Source organism: Fulmarus glacialis, unplaced genomic scaffold (assembly GCF_000690835.1).
Source record: "Fulmarus glacialis isolate BGI_N327 unplaced genomic scaffold, ASM69083v1 scaffold45611, whole genome shotgun sequence".
NCBI classification, from domain to species: Eukaryota; Metazoa; Chordata; class Aves; order Procellariiformes; family Procellariidae; genus Fulmarus; species Fulmarus glacialis.
This window is the reverse complement of record NW_009194277.1, coordinates 1-18,278: the sequence shown is the minus strand read 5'-3', so window position 1 is coordinate 18,278 and position 18,278 is coordinate 1. Positions and strand designations below refer to the sequence as shown.

The following is an 18,278-nucleotide window of genomic DNA, read 5'->3' as shown; positions in this document are numbered from 1 at the left end:
ATGTTGACAGATATTTTGTCTTCATGAATAAAGAGAGAGAGAACAATAGGCTACTTCACTTGGTGTGATTTGGGGGTTTTGGTTTATCTTTCCTGATCTGCTTGGACATCTATTAAGTTTGAAACTTAACTGATTTGGTGAAATGGTGGTTTTAGATATGCTGGAGTTAAAAATTGAGAGCTCTGAAGTCCGGTTGTTGCCAGCTTGTGAACAGACCACCTTATAAGATACCTACGTGGAAGGTGATCCACTAAACTGTGAAGATCCAGAATTTCTGTGTTCTTGCTGGTTGTGTTGTGTTCGTACCACATGGCAAACTCTGGTGCTGCCATTATTGACTCAGCCTGGCCACCTCATGTCACTGGCTCCTGTGGTTGATGGCCAGCCTCGAAGAGCCTGCACATCAACCATACGGTTGTGAAGTGATTAGCAGACCATCTCTGAGAAGGTTGGGGTAGAGTTGTGTGGTGTATTGGATGGAGAGGTATCATTTTACAGCTCTGAAGCCAAATATAACTCTTAAAAAGAACACAAGCTCATCAGATGTTAAATGGCAGAACAGCTGTAGGTGTCATAGCTTCTGGCTTTCAACTGAACATATGGCATAAAACTGGTGTAGCTAAGTAGAAGAATAACTTTTAAATATTGACACTGCCTTTGATCTTTCTTTTTTTGGGCAGTGAGTTTTGTCAACTTTGTGTAGCTCTATTTTGGTTGGATGAAAAATGGAAATAACTATGGATTTTTTGTTTGTTTGTTTTCCAAGCTAAATAAAACATTAAGTTTTCTTTTTTTTTTTTTTTAATGTTCTCTTTTTTTTCCAGGCGCTTGCCGCTTCAGAAATTGTTAAGATTCTAGTCACTGACAATGCTATCCTGTTGTGAAAATGCTTATAGTGTCAGAAAATAAGCAACCAGAAGGATGCAACTTAGTAGAGATCTTGTTTACCAACATTTAATTAATGCTGTCTTCTGAAGTAGGAAAGTAGGAAAGAATACCTTCAGTGTGGGCAGATTTCTTGGCTCTGATACGTGAGAACACACAGAGCCTTTGTTATGTCCTCAGGAGAGTTGTTCCTGCGTTCTTGCCTGAGGATAGCTCTTTCAGTGTGTGGTGGTCCATCTCTTCTTTAAAAAAAAAAAAAAAGCCAAAACAAAAACCAAACATTAAAAAAACCCACTCCAATACACAAGCAGCATGGCATTGAAACTTGTATGTTGGAATTCAGAAATAAACTTGCTTTTTATTGATCCAAATGTCTGCAATTTAAACATCACTTACAACTCGTATATCATAATGATTGTCATCTGTAGTAATAAATAATTTGTGTAAGTCATAAGAATCTTTCCCAATAGATGGCCCTTGATTTTTTTTCTCTTTGGGGGTGGGAGGAGGGAGGGAGAACACTGTGGTTTTTGTGGAGAGAGGATTTGGTTTGAATTAGGCATGATACAAACACTGAATTGAAAACTTTTGAGACAACTCAGGCACCAGATGGTCTTCAGCAGCAAGGCAGGCTTTTCTGCTAATATACCACAACTCTTTTAACATTGAGTTTAGACTTTAAAAATGAGTATTCTTCTGTTTAAAAGCCAGAAAGCTTTGGAGTTCTAAAGAGTGCCAAAAATGGTACCTAAGAAATTAAATTCTCTGGACAGCAGATTGTTAAATAGAATTCAGTTGATAAGTTCCTCATAGTTAGCACAGTCTGGGTTTGAAGCTAGGGACATTACCTCACCTATTGTTGCCAATATGAGTATTTTTAAGAAAGTCACTTAATTCCTGAAACAAGGAAACACCCTTTACATCTCTAGAGCAATGAGGATGGTGCATTTCAGAGTTGGTTTGAAAGGGAGAGAACATTCTGATTTCAGAGAAGGGGATAGATGGAGTCGAAGAGAAATAGCATCTTATATAATAACATACTCTATCTTGCAATATTGATTTGAATTGCTCTTAAAAGATGCACTCTAGATATAGCAAGGACTTTGCAAGGAAATCTAGGTCTTTATTAAAACTGATCTTTTAACGTTGTGTAAATACTTCATAGGTGTTTGTTTCATACTAATAAATATCCAGTGGGCATATGAATTGATCTTGCATCTGGTCTGCTTCGAAGTGAGAAACTCCAAAGCTTTTCTTCTAGGGTTACAATACCTATTAGATTAGTTGAGAGACAAATCAGAGTGAATGCCAAAAACATAAGATCTGGCATACAAAGGACAGGAAAGATAATTCATAATCCCTTTGTTTTGGACTCCTCTATGTTCTGTGCCTTTGCAGTTAATCGTCTGTTATTCTTTTAAGCCTTTCTCTAGATCAGCCTTTAACATTCATAAATCTTATTTTGGTAAGTCTGAACTTGGTTGCCTCTTAATCTACTAACTGAACAACGTACTGGAACACCCGCAGTAAAAGAATCTGTCATGCCACATCCTGAATACGGTACTTGCATGGTAACCTCGAATTTTAGCGACGTAAGTGCTAAAGAGCATCTATTCAAACTACCCCCTATCCCTTACAAAAGAAGTAATTATTTATGTAAGAACAGTAACAGATATGGTATTCTCATACTTAATTGGAAACTAGCAGTTGATCCTATCTTATATTTTGATCCTTTTATATATCCTTTGTACTTATTTAGGTATAATCCAGTTATCATATTGTCCTACAACAATGACCTAAGCAAAAAAGTGGAGGAAAGGGTGTTCAAATTGCTTATAGTTACTTAGCTGCAGTTAATTATGTGTACGTGCTATTTTACAAAATGCTCTGATATTATATTATTTAAGGCTGTAAACATTTTTAAATTGCTTTAATGGGTCAATGTCTGAAAATTTAGATGAGGACTATCTACATTTCCTTTTACAAGGCTATAAATCTGAGCAGTTATAGATTAAAAAAATTTCTACAAGCTGTGCCTGTGGGCATCATTAAGTGGGATCTTACACACAGAGACCATGTGATTTAACTATTACAACATGGACCATGCCTTTTAGAATCAAGAAGTCTTCCCCAGCGTTGTTAATCCTTTTTTCCTCCCTGGTTTTGAAGTGCTTTGCAAACCGGCAGGGTACTGTATCTTTTTCCTCTTCACACCAGACGTGGTGCGTATCCTGCAAAAGCATAGTTTTCCCCCTAATCTTCTGCATTGCTTATTCTAAGCATGACTCATCTCCTCATAAGAGAGGGTACAGGGCCTGATTTCTGATGGAGTTTTACACTGGAATAAGTAGAACTAACTGTATGCATGCTGGAGTGACCTCCCAGGGTATGGTAAGGAAGGATCAGCAGTATCAGTTCCCTGGAATTCGGGAAAGGCAGAAGGGAGAGTACTCTGTTTCCAAGGAACTAATACCTGGAATATAAAATTAATAGAAATTTTCCCCAAAACAAAATACATATAAATAAACCTAAACAAGTCATTCTCTATTCCCCCTTTGTATAGTAACATCACTTAAAGTGCCCATTGCAGGAAAATAAATTCCATATGTAAGTCTGGGAAACATCCCACTTAAACTGCCAAATTCCTTGGATGACTTTGAAAAATTTTCTTCTTGGAAATACCTCCTCCTTGTTTGCTGTTACGGGCAGTTGCGTTGGAACTATTCTTACCGTGCTCTGTTGTTTGTTCCTCTCAGGAATTCCTCGGCTATGCTTCGCTCACTTTGAAAGCGGTCTTCTGTCAGAGAGGCTTGGTTGCAGGCAAGGAGCAGCAGACATGTTAAAGGCAAGGTGGCCGAAGACAACTTCATGGTTATCCTTAACATTGGTACAGGGAATTAGTCTGCCATGACCAAATCACTGCATTCTCTTTAGACCTTTAAAGCTTCCACTTGGATTGGGTAGCAAGCTACAGCTACGCACTAGACAGCTGCAGCCTGTTCCTCCTCTTAGATGAACCTAGACCTTATTCCATTCAAGTTTATTAATTGGATAGAACTTAGAAACTTTCCAAGAAAAACTTCATTTTCTCCTGTCCTTGTCTGTGGCCCAATAAGAGTTACAGGGAATGGCTTAACTGATCTGCCCTTATTTTACATGTGTCATTCTCTGGCATGCGACTGTTACCTAACCAGCAGCAATGAATGTTTTAGAGTGTCCAAATAACATAGCTCCATGTACTGTGCTCATTACTAAAACATAAAACTTATCAGCGTCCTTGCCACATTGGCAGTGCTCTAAGATTTACGTCACCAACGCCTCATTGGGAACCCGGTAAACTGTGCTCTTCGCTTAGCAAAGATGGTTTAACAAGTCTGCAGTACACTAAAATTGTCTGGCAGTCACAACTGGGGTTTCTAGCAGAACCACGCCATCTCATCAGGACAGCGAGGGAGGGAGGGAGGATGGGCGGGCTGTCGGGGAGTGGTTGGATGTTTTAACTTCCTCACTAGGCACATTGGCCCGTAATATTTATTTAGTGTTAGTGATAAGCATTTTGCTAAGGACGTGATTGATATATGAAAGGTAAAAGTGAGGAAGCTGTTGTCAAGGAATATAAAGGGTTGCAGATGCATTTAAACCCAAGGAATAGCATTTGAAAGAGTAAGAACATTTTCAAGTAGGGACAGTAGGAGAGGGCAGAGGAGGGGCAGGTACCCCAAGCTGTGTGAACAAGAGCAGTTCTGAGGATTTGTGCTTTGTATGTTCATGTGACAGCATAGCTGCTGAGCTCTGTGACCTTCTAACATTTGAGCCCCACCTCGTTCTCTGCATCGTGCTTTTGCCACATTAGTTACTACTTGTGCTATGGTAAGCTCTTCTCGGCAGTGGCATCTCTCCTGTGTCCATCTGGCACGCTTGATCCCGCGTGTTCTGGCAGTCAAATAATAGGTGAACAGGGAACATATGAATAGCTGTTACTGTGCTACTGCTTTCCAGCCGTGGTATCACTGTGCCAGTTTTAATAATTCAGAAGTGATGGAGAGGTGGAGGAGTGAAAGGGCTGCAGCAATCTTTGTTTCTCTCTGTAGCTGTGATTCCTCCTTGGTGGCTCTGTAGTTACCACGGAAACGGGAGAGGGATGGCACAGCACCGGCGGGGCTGGAGTGGGACTTGTGGGTCGGCTCTGTGGCAGCCGCACATCTGCAAAAAGGGGAAAAACTAGGGCTTGCCTTTCTTTGGTTTGGTGCCTTTTCCCCTCCTTCTCTCAATGGTTTTGTGAAACTTCATTGTTAAACAGGTGATGCTCCCAAATGTTGATGTATTTGTTAAAGAGTCTTTTTATTAGTGAGTCTAGTAAAAATATGCACTGTCAGAAAATGAGCGTTACTGGTGGTCTGGAGGAGTTGGGTGAGGTAGTGTAGGAATGTGATCATGAAATCTTTCGCGGGTATAAAGTGGAGTCCTGGTTATAGTCAGACTGTCACTACTGGAAGGTTGTTTAATGTGTTTGAAATGCACTGGCACTTTAGGGAATAGATTTACTGGAAAAGGCTAAGACTGACATTTGCTCAGTGCAGCATTCTCTGTTTTGATGAAGGCTGAATCTCATTTTTAGTAATTAGAATATATATCCTAATCACCTCTCACACTAGCTGTACTGACCTGCATAATGCCAGTCTGGGAAGCTACAGAGGGAGAGGCATACGAGAGAAAGGGAGCAGCCCCCTGCATCTCCAGGTTGTCGTTATAGCTCCCGATGGCTGTGCAGTGCGGGCATTGGGAGGTGGAAGATGGGCAGGTGTGGTTACTCTGCAGCACGTGTTTTAGGGCTGTATCCATCTTTAAGCTGTCTAATCTAATAGCATTAGCTGTACTGTTTGTTTTATACCTGTGTTAGGTGCTTAGATTTTCAGCAATTACGGTGGAATTTTTCTGAGGGAACGACTAGAATTCCTTTTACCTAGGGATCAGGGTGGAACTTGGTGACTGACTTGAGATGGACTGTTGGGCTATTCTCTAACTACAGGCAGAAAGAGACTGCGATTTAGTATCTCTGTCCCTCCCTTCAGTGATAGACTAGATAAGGTTAAACAAGATCTTCTGTAACAAGTTAGTTTGCTGGCAGCTGCCTGGCAACTGTTTGCTTGATTGCTTTAGAATGGGACCAAGACAATAAAATACCATGTAAACCCACTCTTCTTTTCAATTTCGTGGCAAACAAATACTCTTTTTCCACACCAGAGACTTCTTTTGAAGTCTGCATTCAACAGGAGATTTTATACTATGGGAGCAAGCTATGAGGTTAATTTCCTTCTTCCCAGTTTATGTACACAAGTGAGGTATCCCTGTATAGTGAACTTAAACGTGAACTTTAACTAAATTTATGAGCACATAGTGAGGTTATTTCTCCCAGTTACCTTTGTGAAACCTTTAGAAATAGTGCACAGACCTTCTCTTGCCCTCTTGCCTCTAGAGCCTGCAGACTCAAGGTTCAAAACCTTGAATACAGAGTATATCTACTTCAAATTTGTAATCCACGGGACAAAGTTAAGAGAAAATACTAAGTATGTGCTGGCAAAAGCTTAACCATAAAGTTCAGTTCAGTATTTTTCCTCCAAAATGGCAGATCCTGAAATTTAATTGCTGACGCTTTAAAATTCTGATTAAAAAAAAAAAAAAAGAAGAAAAGAGTGGAACAACACACTTGGGCTTCAGAAGTGATGTTTAGGAAACGCTGCTCTGAGTAGTTTCTTGCAACTATCCTTGTGTCTTCAAAAGGGACGCTACCCTGGTACTCGCAATTCAGAGATTTTTGTTCTCTTTTTTTTTTCATTTGCAGTTGTGAATTTGTGGTTTTTTGGTTTGATTGGGGTTTTTTTGAGAAAATCAGCCTTTGGAGAAGTAGATGTTGACAGTAAAAAAATTGAAAAATAGTAGTTCAAGATGGAGTTATCTTCTCTTTCCTCTAGATATGGCACTACTGGGCTTAGCTTTGGTTGTCTCTGAATCTGACATGTTAAATGTCCTCTTATTAATTGAAAAATATTTTCAATATAAACTGCAAATTGCAGATGAGTTAGTTGTCTCTTTCTAATACATGCTCATCTATAGCAACTGTTCTTCAGTTTCAGTTAACACACAAAATGGAACGGAGTCCAGCACAGTGGTTCTTATCACTGTTGCTGTTGCCAAAGTTAAAAATGCACTAAATTATTGCCACTGAATTCAGGAGAGGTCTCTGAATTCAGAAAACATCTATTGAGTGTGTGATGTCATTTTTATGAAGTCATTCTTTAGAAGAGATTGCAGTTTAGTAAAAACTGACTTCTACTGTAAGTATAGTAAAATTGTTGTTAAATCCTAGCCTTGCAGAGTGATTGGGATTAATTTCCTGTTACGTGATACTGCAGTGAATAGCCTCTTTATCCCCAAACTACAGGAAACTACTTAGTGTTTTGTAATTCTGCAATGCGTGTGTGTTTTGGGGAGCTCGACTTTTAAGGACACATGCACATCTCTCCTCTGCCCCAGCAGCTGATGTAAAATGAAAACATTGCAGGCTATGAAAAAGCAACTGAGAAGCAGTTCACGTAAAACCGCGTACTGTACAGGTATGTGAGCTGTGCAAGATTGCTTGTGTAATTCTGGCTCAGTTTTGTGTAATCCTGGTGCACAGCAATGGTGTGATTGCTGTACATCTGGAGTAGAAAATGCCAATTTTGTTGGTTTTGTAACTGACACTTTTTTAAAGGGTTTTGCTTCAACTTTTAGCTCAGAATTCATCTCTGAATCTTTCAGTTGATGAATATGTAAATAAAAGGATGTATTCAAATAGGGTAAAAATTTGTAGTCTAAACAAAGGTTACAGGAATGCTTCAACAGAACTGATTCAGTAATGTTTTTGCTCTTGGTTTTTCTCATCCTCTAGGAGTGTATCAGAAGTGCTACATCTAATAAAACATGAGCCCGCTAACCCAATGATTCTAAGCTCAGAAGCTGATTCTGCTGGTACTCATTGCTGAGGTGTAAGCAGACAGGATCTTAACACTTGTAGAAATTGGCTCCAGGGTGCTAGGAGGTGCATGCGAGGACTGGTTACCCTTTTGACTGTTGGCTTACTTCCTTGTTTCATGCTTTTTTTCCAAAAAGAAGCTAAAAAATATGACAGTTGTTTCTCCCTCCAAAAGACATGCTAAACCTAAGCTTCCAAGTCCTATTGTAATTGTTTCTAAGTTGCCCTTTTTGTTTTAAACAAGTCAACTATAACAATAATAACTTACAATAATTTGTGGAGGAAGATGTTGACTCTAATATTATCCACTGTTGTTTTTTGCTTCTAATTTAGATAAAGGACAATTGTGATTATTTAGGAAAACAGTGCAGAAGAAGGGACAAAATTGAGAAATACAGGACTTAATGTTTAAGAGACACTGGAAGAAATGGATTTTAATCTTGCATGTTAATTTTGGGTTAAAATTTTCCAAGTAAAGAGAACTTCATTATTAAAGCTTGCTAAAAGCTGCTTTATGAGTCTCAAAAGCACTGAATTGGATTTTAAATCAGATTTTTTTTATTTAACAGAAAATACCTCATTTTGTGTAAAACTTTATGGTTCCTGAACCAGTCTTGTCCTTTTTCTAGGGTCTTTTTGATAGATCTTTTGTGTAGATATCCCAGTTTGTGTGTGTAGTAACTCTTGTTAGCTGTCAAAAGGATTGACCAGTCTCTTGCATAGAGGGACTCTTAAAGAGTTATTGTGAAGAAGTGTTTTGTTTTGGTTTTTTTTTAATGTTCTTAAAATCCTGGTATAAATCAAATGCAGTTTCTGCTGCAAGACTTCGAGTATTAACGCTATATTTACAGATGAGGGAAGAAGGCATTAGACATTTAAAGGCATTTTAGGGGGCTGCAGGTCATTTTGTTAGATTAGAAAAGTATTTCATCTTGCACAGATGAGGGAGTGATCCTCTATACAACTCAGCTACCACTTTTGCTGATACTGGCAGGCTTTATAGGAGTGCTTTATCCCTTTGATTAGACCTTGATTGCCACTCAAGAACCAGATACAGCTTGCAGCCATCTCACTTCAACTTGTGCAAGCGTATAATGAAAGAACATGAAGATAGATGTTTAAAGCATGCCCCCCCTATCCTTTGTGTTTGAAAGACTTATTAAGGTTCATCGAAGAAAGAATCCCTTATTTTTGGACAATTCTGAGCTTTGGTTTGCAATTGAGCGCCCCTCAGAGAGGATTTTGAAAGTTTACTTGCCTCTCTGCTATGTATTTTCAGGTGCTCTCACAGTTGGCCTTGTGCGACAGTGTCAAACCATCCATGGACGTGACAGGACCTGTATTCCTCCACGGCTGCCTCCTGAGTGGGTCACTACGTTATTTTTCATCATTATGGGAATCATTTCACTAACTGTCACATGTGGTTTGCTGGTGGCTTCCCACTGGCGAAGAGAAGCTACTAAATATGCCCGCTGGATAGCTTTCACTGGAAGTAAGTGACCTCAACTACACAGTTGACCTGTATGCAGGATAAACTGGTGGAGTCTAAAATAACACTATAGTGTTGTCAAGGAGCAGTGCTTAGGGCTCTTACCATACGAAACATTCCTTCTCTTTAAATACCACATCTGAGGGAAAAATAAAATTCTTCAACAAATCAAGGGGTTGGTATCTTAAGTCACTGTAATTGAGAGGGAATAATAGTCTGTGGGCCCAAGGTGAGAGAAAGGAAGGCCTGACCCCTTTACCTTCCTTGGGCAGTGCCATTAATTACTTAAGAAATAGACTTAAGGGATAGAAGAGGTCAGTCCTGAATTGTGTGTCTGATAGTCTTTCACACTTCCCCACTCCCTTATATCCAGGACTTATTCCTAGCAGAATGGAATGATTGAGAATTCCCTCCCCAAGCAAGAGGAGGCAGATGATACATCTGAGACTTACAACAGTCTGAAATCCATCCCTACTTCAGGTGGCTCATGAATACCTCATTCAGGGTTGATGCTGGTTCAGTCCTGCTTCATGCTCACAGCGGGTGTTTTATTCAGAATATCTGCATCCTAATTGGCTATGCAGGAGGATTGCCCACTGCAGAGCATCTGCTGTGCTTCACAGCACTGAGACTTGCTTCCATAGGTGACCCGCAGCAGTGCTTTAGCTGGAGCGAGGAGTACCAGTGTTTTTCTGCCCCCCTTGATTCTGCTCCGTATGAGTACCAGCGTAACTCCTCACAGCCTCTAGCATCCCTGTGTTTCCGCACAGGGAGACATATCCTATGGCTACTTCAGTGCAAAAGAAAAACAGTTATAATGAGTAAGGGGAATAACTTTCAAACTTCCTTTTCTTGGTGTGTGTGTTACAGGCTTAGCCCAACTGTGAAATGGTGCCTTAATGGTGGGGATGACAGCATGAAAAAACTCAAAACCTGAGGGCTTTTAAATTGACTTGAATTATGACATACCACTACAGGTAGTGTGAACACTAACTAGAATATGCAAGTTTGTGGTTTACACAGGCATAAATAAGGTTTAACGGAACCCTGTGACATCTAATGATATCTAATATGAATGAGATTTAACCTTGTTTTGGGAAAGGGAATAATATAAAAAAGCACTCAGCTTCAACAAAGGTACTTCACTGAGGCACTTGTACAATCAAAGTCATCCTTCTGACAACTTTGCTACACAGCATATTAAATTAGTAGTGCAGCTCTTGCAGACAATGGAGCTATTGAAATGCTGTATCTGTTGTGATTGACTTTTATTTATTTTCTGGTGAATGGTTTGTCGTGATTTAACCCCGTCCCAGCCGGAACCAGGACAGATTAAAATAGCAGACATGAGTATTACTGAATATTCCATCCCAACTTTTCCAGTGCCCTTGTTTATCTATACATATTTCATGTCTATCTAATGTACAAAGGAAGGGTTTAATCTCAAAATGCCATATAAAATTAAGATGCTTACAGTAAGCTGAAGTCAAAGCTCTAGGGTAAAGAGGGTTTTTGGAGCACTATATATTAATAGTTGATACCACAATTTATTTACTGAGGTTTTTTTCTTAATTCAGAGCTTGTATTTTGGGCTTTACATATTTTAATGTTTTTTTAAATATCTTTAATCGTCGCATCCCTGCATCTTTTGTTTTCTACAACAGTGGTGGTTAGTTCAACTAAAAAATCTGATACCCTAAAGCTGTGTTTTTTCTGTAGATTTCTTTAGGCTTGCAACAGGTCCGTTATTAGAAGTCTAAATATAGAAGGACATTCTTTTATTTCAGCACTTGCCTTTTTGTTATGAGATGTTTAATAATGAAACGTACTAATTTGTTCTTTTGCAAGTCAGAATTATTTATAACTCTATTAAGATATGATTGCTGCGTTGCCGAAATTCTAAAATTCAACATCTTTGGTATTTATCTCCGATACATACGACTCTGTGACCTTTGCATTCCTGTGAGTAATGATGATGGGAAATTTTATTGCTTAACTCACTTGTAAGAAAAACCATTTTTGAAAAAAAGAAGTGAATGGGAGGAAGAGTTCTGTATTTTTCAAAAAGTTGATGAGAGTGACTTCTGTGGTTCATTGGCTGGCAACACAAATTAATAACCTATTTGTAGAGTAGTATTAGGAAACATGTAGCCATATGGAATCAACTTGGAATACCATGAACAGGTCCTTCCTGTGAAGTGCCATTGCTGTAAGATGAAAACATGTGTAACTCATTAGAAGGGGGTAGGGAAAACTTCATAGTGGTATTACATCTCTTCTGCAAGCAATTTCAAGACTCAACAGCCTAGTACAGGCTGCTAGCAGATACTCACAGAACTTTCTGAACACAACATAGGACATGCTATCCTAGGCAAGCAGGGAAGTCTGCTGGGACTGCCAAGGGCAGCTCTGGGACTGGCAGCTCCATTTTCTTCAAATGCAAGGGGGTCTAGAGTAAATCATCTAAGGGCAAAGGAATCCTCATGCTCAGCCCTCTCCTTGCAACTCTGACAGCAGCAAGGAGAGCCTGGTAAGAGGTCACTGTTGCCCAGTTTATGCTGGAATTCATATATAAATATATAGCTTGTATTTTTCATGGAATTTTTGCTGGTAATCTTGTTATCTTGGATGACATCCAGATTTTTTCAACCATGTACCTATAAATATGAATTATTACTGAGAGTAGTCTTGTCTATCTTGTTTAGCTAAGGGACACACGAAGGACAAAAGTTTGATCTGTCAATTCTCTTTCCTGTATACACTTCTAAGGGGATACCCCCAAGAGAGTATTTACTAGCACAGCATTTGCATCCTTCCCCAGCCGTTGGTGGTTTTACTGCACAGAAACTTGTCTTTCTGGCTTCTCTGCAAAACAGCTTTGGGAGAGGAGAGGTATTTCCCTCCTCCAGGTCATACTCATGAGTGACAAAAGTCTTCTAAAAGCAAATGTGAAAGTTTTCCTTCACTTTCTGTAAAGAAGAGTCTTTCAAGAATCACAGTGTTCCTACTGATGTGATAGGTATTGTCACTTTGGGCATAGATACTATCAAAACTATCACTGAAGTTTGAGTCCTGTTAACTGTAGTACGAAATTCATACAATGTAATGGAGAGTGGATTCTTTCTTGGTGTTCGTTTGTGCACTGCCCAGGTCTTTGTGTGCTTCTTCAATGAACATGGTATTCCAAACTCAGCTGTGCCTCGTGTGTTGGTAGCAGCCAAAGATCTGATCAGCTATTCCTTTGCATGGTATTATTTACTGGTTGCTCAAGTGTGAGCTAACTGCCTATTACCATCCCAGCTTCTATACCACTTCATCATTAATTATGCCCTGTGACACAGTGGCATAAGTTGGTAGCAAAAAAGTAACCTGGCTTTGGTATTGTTCCATGTATCTCTGAAACTGCTCCTTTTTTGCTAGCCCTACTTCAAATTTATGTAAAACCCTTGCCTTTTCAGGGTGCTCGTTATGCCATCTTCTGGTTTAGAAGAAAGGATGTGGTGAACGTTGTAATATCCATGGTCCTTGGGATAGATACTGTTAGGTACCATAATTAGAAGCAATGTCCAGAGGACATTATTATTCTCTTCGGAGGCCATCTAGGTGGTCTTATGTATATTATAAAAGCCGTGGCTATTGCAGGAATTCACAGAGCTCCCACAAGATCTGTTTACATCTTACAGATTCAGGTCTTTTACCATCTGCTACAACTAGAAAGGGAATTAATTCTGTGTCTGCTACCACTGAATTGGGTGCTTCTCTGAGCAGTATCAAGGGAGGAGATGCTGGACAGAAAAATCATATTTATACCTTTTTTCCAGCAGCTACCAGAGAGTCTGTCATTCTTTTTGCCTGGTGATTTAAATGTTCATGAGTATAATGGACTTGCTTTTTGGAATGCAAGTAAAAACGGGGCAGGATAATCACATTCTTAACTAACAGTAGCTATCCTGCAAATGTCTGTCCATGGTGTTCCCCAGTGAATAAAGTGCTTCTTGAGTTATTAAAGATTTGTTTCAGGTGCTGCTTTCTATGTTATGCATCTCTAAAGAGGCAAGCAGAGCGCAATGAGCCCTCTAAAGACTAGACCATAGCTTTTTCCTTCTTTTAATACGCTGTATCTTGGATTTTTTGAAGTTGTCATTGGATGCTCAAAACAATTTCAAGTTAAAGAATTACAGGAACTAGATCTTTTTTTGACAGCCACCATTCAGAAGCAGACTAGAAATGATTGTGTTTTGTTACCTAAATATTTTTTTTAATAGAAATTGTAGTCATTAAGTGTCTTTTCTGCAAATTTTTCTACCCAAGGAAGACTTTGAAAACAAAAGCAAGTACTCTTGAGGGAGAAGTTCTTTATGGGTTGCTGGAAATGTTGCTGGAAATTCACTGAGTTGATACTACCAGATACGGAGATTTACATTTGGGCTACAGCTTGCATAAGAAATTCCTATCCTCTTACAACTCTCCTTCTAAAAGAATACACACTAAGTTAACTGAGCACTTCATATATTGGATTTTCTCCTTAGTTTCTTTTTTTTTTTTAAATAAATTTATCATGCAGTCTTTTCTTAATGACTTCTCAAAACTTTGCCGTAATTCCTTTGCCAGACTTCCTAATCTGACAGAGACTTTGATGAATCCGTTTTTTATTTGCTATTTCAGTAGACTAAAAATTCAGACCACACTAAGAAAATTGCTTGGACACCCTCACAGCAGAACATGTGCACTGTGTGTATACACAGTGGAAGAGGAAAGATGGCTGGTTACTTCTGTAGTAAATGTTTGAAATGTGTATGCACATCAGCATTCTGCACGCTGCCTGCACATGCAGAATTTTTTTCTCCTGCTGTGAACTGAGGGAGAGTTGAGGTACCCGCACCATTCTGTCCTCGGGCAGGAACACAAGGAGACACTGGGCACACTCCACTTGGCAGTACAGTGCCGCTAGCAGGTCTCAGACCTGGGAGCACTGGTGCATGTATGTACAACACACCTCAGAGAACAGTGGTTTAGTAGAGAGGGATAAAGATCTATTCTTCAACCGTGTCCATGAGGCCATCAGAACTTTTCCAGCTGTGTAGTTCTTGAGTGTAATAAAGGAGATTTAATCTTGAAAGTGCAGGTTGTTTTCAGAATCCTAAAGCTATTTCCTGTAAGTGTGTTATTGTTAAAATATAGCAGAAGTTTTGTAAATAACTGGAATGCTTGTCAGGGAGAAACTGAATGTAATAGGAAGTGTGCAGAGTTATGATAATGTGACTCATCCTCAGAATATTGTTCAAACTGTTACTAATTGTATGTTGTGTTACTAATCACACATCAGCCACTGTTTTTTGCACCGCTCAAGTATAGAGCTGCTCTATGCTTACACAGATCTGCTCAAGAAACACATAGCCAAGCTTTCTCTCCTCAGATGGACCAGCTGCTGATTAAGACACAATTAAAAAAAGAGAAACATTCTTTTAGGGATTAGATTGTATAGCGTGGAATTACATGGACCAATAATCATATAGATGAAAACCTTCTAGATTATTTAATGTTTAACGTCTGGTTGCTGGTTCTTTGGTTTTGTTTTAGTGGCTGGCCTAATGAGGTAGCACTGAGCAAGAATGTAGTAACTATGCAGTTGCCAGATGTTTTTTGTTTGTGCTCTTTTTCTTCCCCTTTAAAAAATAATGTGCCAGTGCTGTTAGATTAGAGCTCCCTCTCGTGGAACATTTGATTTTTTTCCTGCTCAGCATTGTCAGCTGACCGGTGACAAGAAAGGCTTCTCCTGGTGGTAGCTGCTCTTCATGCAAGGTGTTGTGAAAGCTGCTGCATGTGTTTCAGAAAGCAAGGAGCAGCTGATGTTCTGATGTGGATCATGGTTTATGAAACCGTCCTTTTTTGTTTATGCCCAAATCCTACTTGGACACTTTTTGAATTCAGATTCATCATGCCTATAACTAGCCTCTTCTATAGAACATGAGTGGTTTTTCCTCAGAGCTGAGACTTGTGCTATGCCAATCATAAGCTTTGAGCATTAAGATATAAAATATGTAATAAACTATTTGTCTTGGATAAACATGGAGTCCGTTAAAAAAAAGTTTTTAGTATGAGCATGTAACACTGTAGCTGGATAAACTGGAGCGTGTGTATTTAGTCAGGAAGAGCAGTAGTGAAGTTACATTAAGTTACATTAAAAAATATTGAGGCTGCTCCAGCCCATCATTTCCTCGTTTGGAAGGACTAGAGACTTTGTCCTGGTAAGGCCAAAGTGGACAGGTGAGCTCCTGGATTTGTTTTACATGCCTTTGGAAACAAGAGCAGCTACAGCACTGCTGACTTGCACAGGAACCAGTGATTAAGGTGATGGCTATTACTGTTGCCAGTGTTTTTTACTGTTGCTTGTTTGATTTGTGGGGAAGCTCAAGTAGGGAACAGCATCCCCAGAGTTTGTTCTGTCTCTTAGTGGTGGAGAAGAGAAAGAGGAGACAAGGACAGCACCTGTGTCCCTCACTAGCAAACAAAAAGCAGCAGTCTGTGTTAACTGAGAGAAGACTGGAAAAAAAAGCATGTAATGGACTTTATTCAGGCAGGAGCATTGTAACTTGGCTTGAATTTTCTTTTCCATGTGGTTAGGTTTATCGGTAGACTTTGAGGACTAAGAGGAGCTTCATTGTTAGCTATGTGTCATGTTAGGAGATGTTGGTATGTGGATTTGTAGAGTTGGTGGGAGAACAGAGCAGGCTCTCCCTCTTCTCTCCCCCCAGATATAATTGAGAATTGGTTGAATAATGGGTATTGGGATGCCACGTTCCACTCACAATAAATAATGTTTGAAACAAAGTTGAAATACCTAGAAGTGAAATAAGAGTAAAGCACTAATAGTTGACTGAACTGATAGAATCAGATAAAATTCTGTGTTATTCTAATACTGATAAAAACCCTAATTTTATATTCTTGCATATGCAATCAAACCAATTCAAAGCTAATCCTTTTTATTGTGAAGAATGTCTTGCCTCTTAGAGGAGCCATAATTGGAAGTAATTCCCTTGGTTGAGACAGTAGAGCCCTGCATATTGCTACGTTCAAACTAAACAGGGTTACGTATCCAAAGGTATATTACAGGAACACTGAAGTTGTCATCTGGGAAAGATTACAACACTGGATGTTCTCTCCTGGATCTGATCAGAGTATGGAAATGTGCTGTGAGGAGTGTTGGTCACTATTGATACCTGAAGGCCTGTGAAATCCATAATGTAATTCTAATGAATGGCTTTAATAGGAGTTCTGGTTTCTTTTTTGTACATCCACAGAGTCACTTGAAAGCACGAACCATGTACATAAGTCTAACTGTTCAGGTGAAATAAAAAGCCTCATTGCTTGGTTCTCTTTGTTCATGGAGTCTGAATTCGAAGTTTTTCACCAAGAAGCTTAGATTAAACTGAATCAGAAAACTTCCTTTGTATTCCAAAGGGAAATCTTAAGGATATTTCATTACTTAAGGAAACATTCATATAACTTTAGGAAACTGATATCTTTTAATCTAAAAGAAACTATAATGACAATCTGTGTGTTTTCTATTTTTAGCAAAACTTATACAGAAAAGGAATTTGTGTGGAAGAATGGGAGAGGGCAACTACAGTTGGAAAAAGACAACTCTGATAATAGAAAAGGAGTTTCTTCAATGTTGAATGTTAGTTTATCTTGACTTTGGGGGAAAATTACTCTAAAATAACTGGAGAAGTAATGAACTCTGTGACTAAACTTGTGGGTGGTGGTAGAAGTATACCCACCAAATTTTTATTCTGTAAAGACAGTTCATGATCTAGTGAGCAGGACTGAAATTACAGTCAAACTCGGGGTCTTTTAGTCTTTCTTGGGAGTAGATGAGAGATGTTTTAAAAGCAAGATAAAGCCCACTCAGTCATTTCAAGCAAGCTAGGTACTGGAATACCTCAGCTCTTCAGTTTGGTCAGAATACTTTGCTTGCTTCTCTAGACTGCTTAAATGGGTAAATATTTTGACTTGAACACAGCAGTGACCATTTTTTTCTTTTCTCTTTTCTTTGCAGTGATTCTGTTCTGTATGGCAGCCCTAATATTTCCAATAGGATTTTACATCAATGAAGTTGGAGGTCAACCATATAAATTACCCAATAACACAGTGGTTGGGTCTTCGTATGTACTGTTTGTCTTATCCATTTTCTTTACAATAGTGGGACTTCTATTTGCTGGCAAAGTTTGTTTACCTGGCTGATGAATGTCTGAACTGCAGGACTTTGTTTTGGAAAAAAGCAAGACATCAGAATTGCATTCTCAGGAGGATGCCTAGATCAGACTATCAAACACTCACTGAAAAGAGGAATGCTTTGACTTGTTCTCACTATGCACTTTGGATGAAAAAAAGGAGAGCCTTTCCCATAACCAAATACAGACAACGTTGACTAATCTCCTGAGCATATTTTAATGCAGTCAGGTCTGCACTGTGATAGGAACTAGTGAAGAATGCTTTACACTGAGAAGCATAATGCCCCCATGTTACTGTACTGTTCCTGTTTTTAACGTCTAACGATTTGGAAGTCAAAGTATTTATGAACTTTGTGGTAGACCAGAGGGTTGCAGAGGAATTCAAGTGAGGCTGGCCTCGCTGTTTAGGAGATTAGTATTTTACATCTTCCTTCTGATGAGCAAAGCCTTTGGCACCAATGTGGATCAATCTTGCATTACTGCACCAAGAAGCCAATAGATCAAAACGTGTTCTCTAAATGTATGTAACAGCAAAAAGACATACATCCCCTCCTCCCCCTTAAGCGCTAGAAAAACACTAAGTAACATTTTAGAGGGGGATTTCTTCCTTATATTTATATAAATATATATATATAAATATATATATATTTTGCTG

The 18,278-nt window shown here is 39.1% G+C and overlaps 1 protein-coding gene across 1 annotated transcript in view; it reads left to right on the top strand.

Annotated features, from left to right (window-relative positions):
* The window catches only part of LOC104084013 (chromosome unknown open reading frame, human C16orf52), a 23,889-nt gene extending 6,256 nt beyond the window's left edge, over window positions 1-17,633 (top strand). The window contains exons 3-4 of the mRNA XM_009587711.1: window positions 9,180-9,392; window positions 17,449-17,633. Coding sequence (XP_009586006.1) covers window positions 9,180-9,392; window positions 17,449-17,633 — 398 coding nt within the window. The remainder of the gene's footprint in view (window positions 1-9,179; window positions 9,393-17,448) is intronic.
* Window positions 17,634-18,278: the final 645 nt, after the last annotated feature.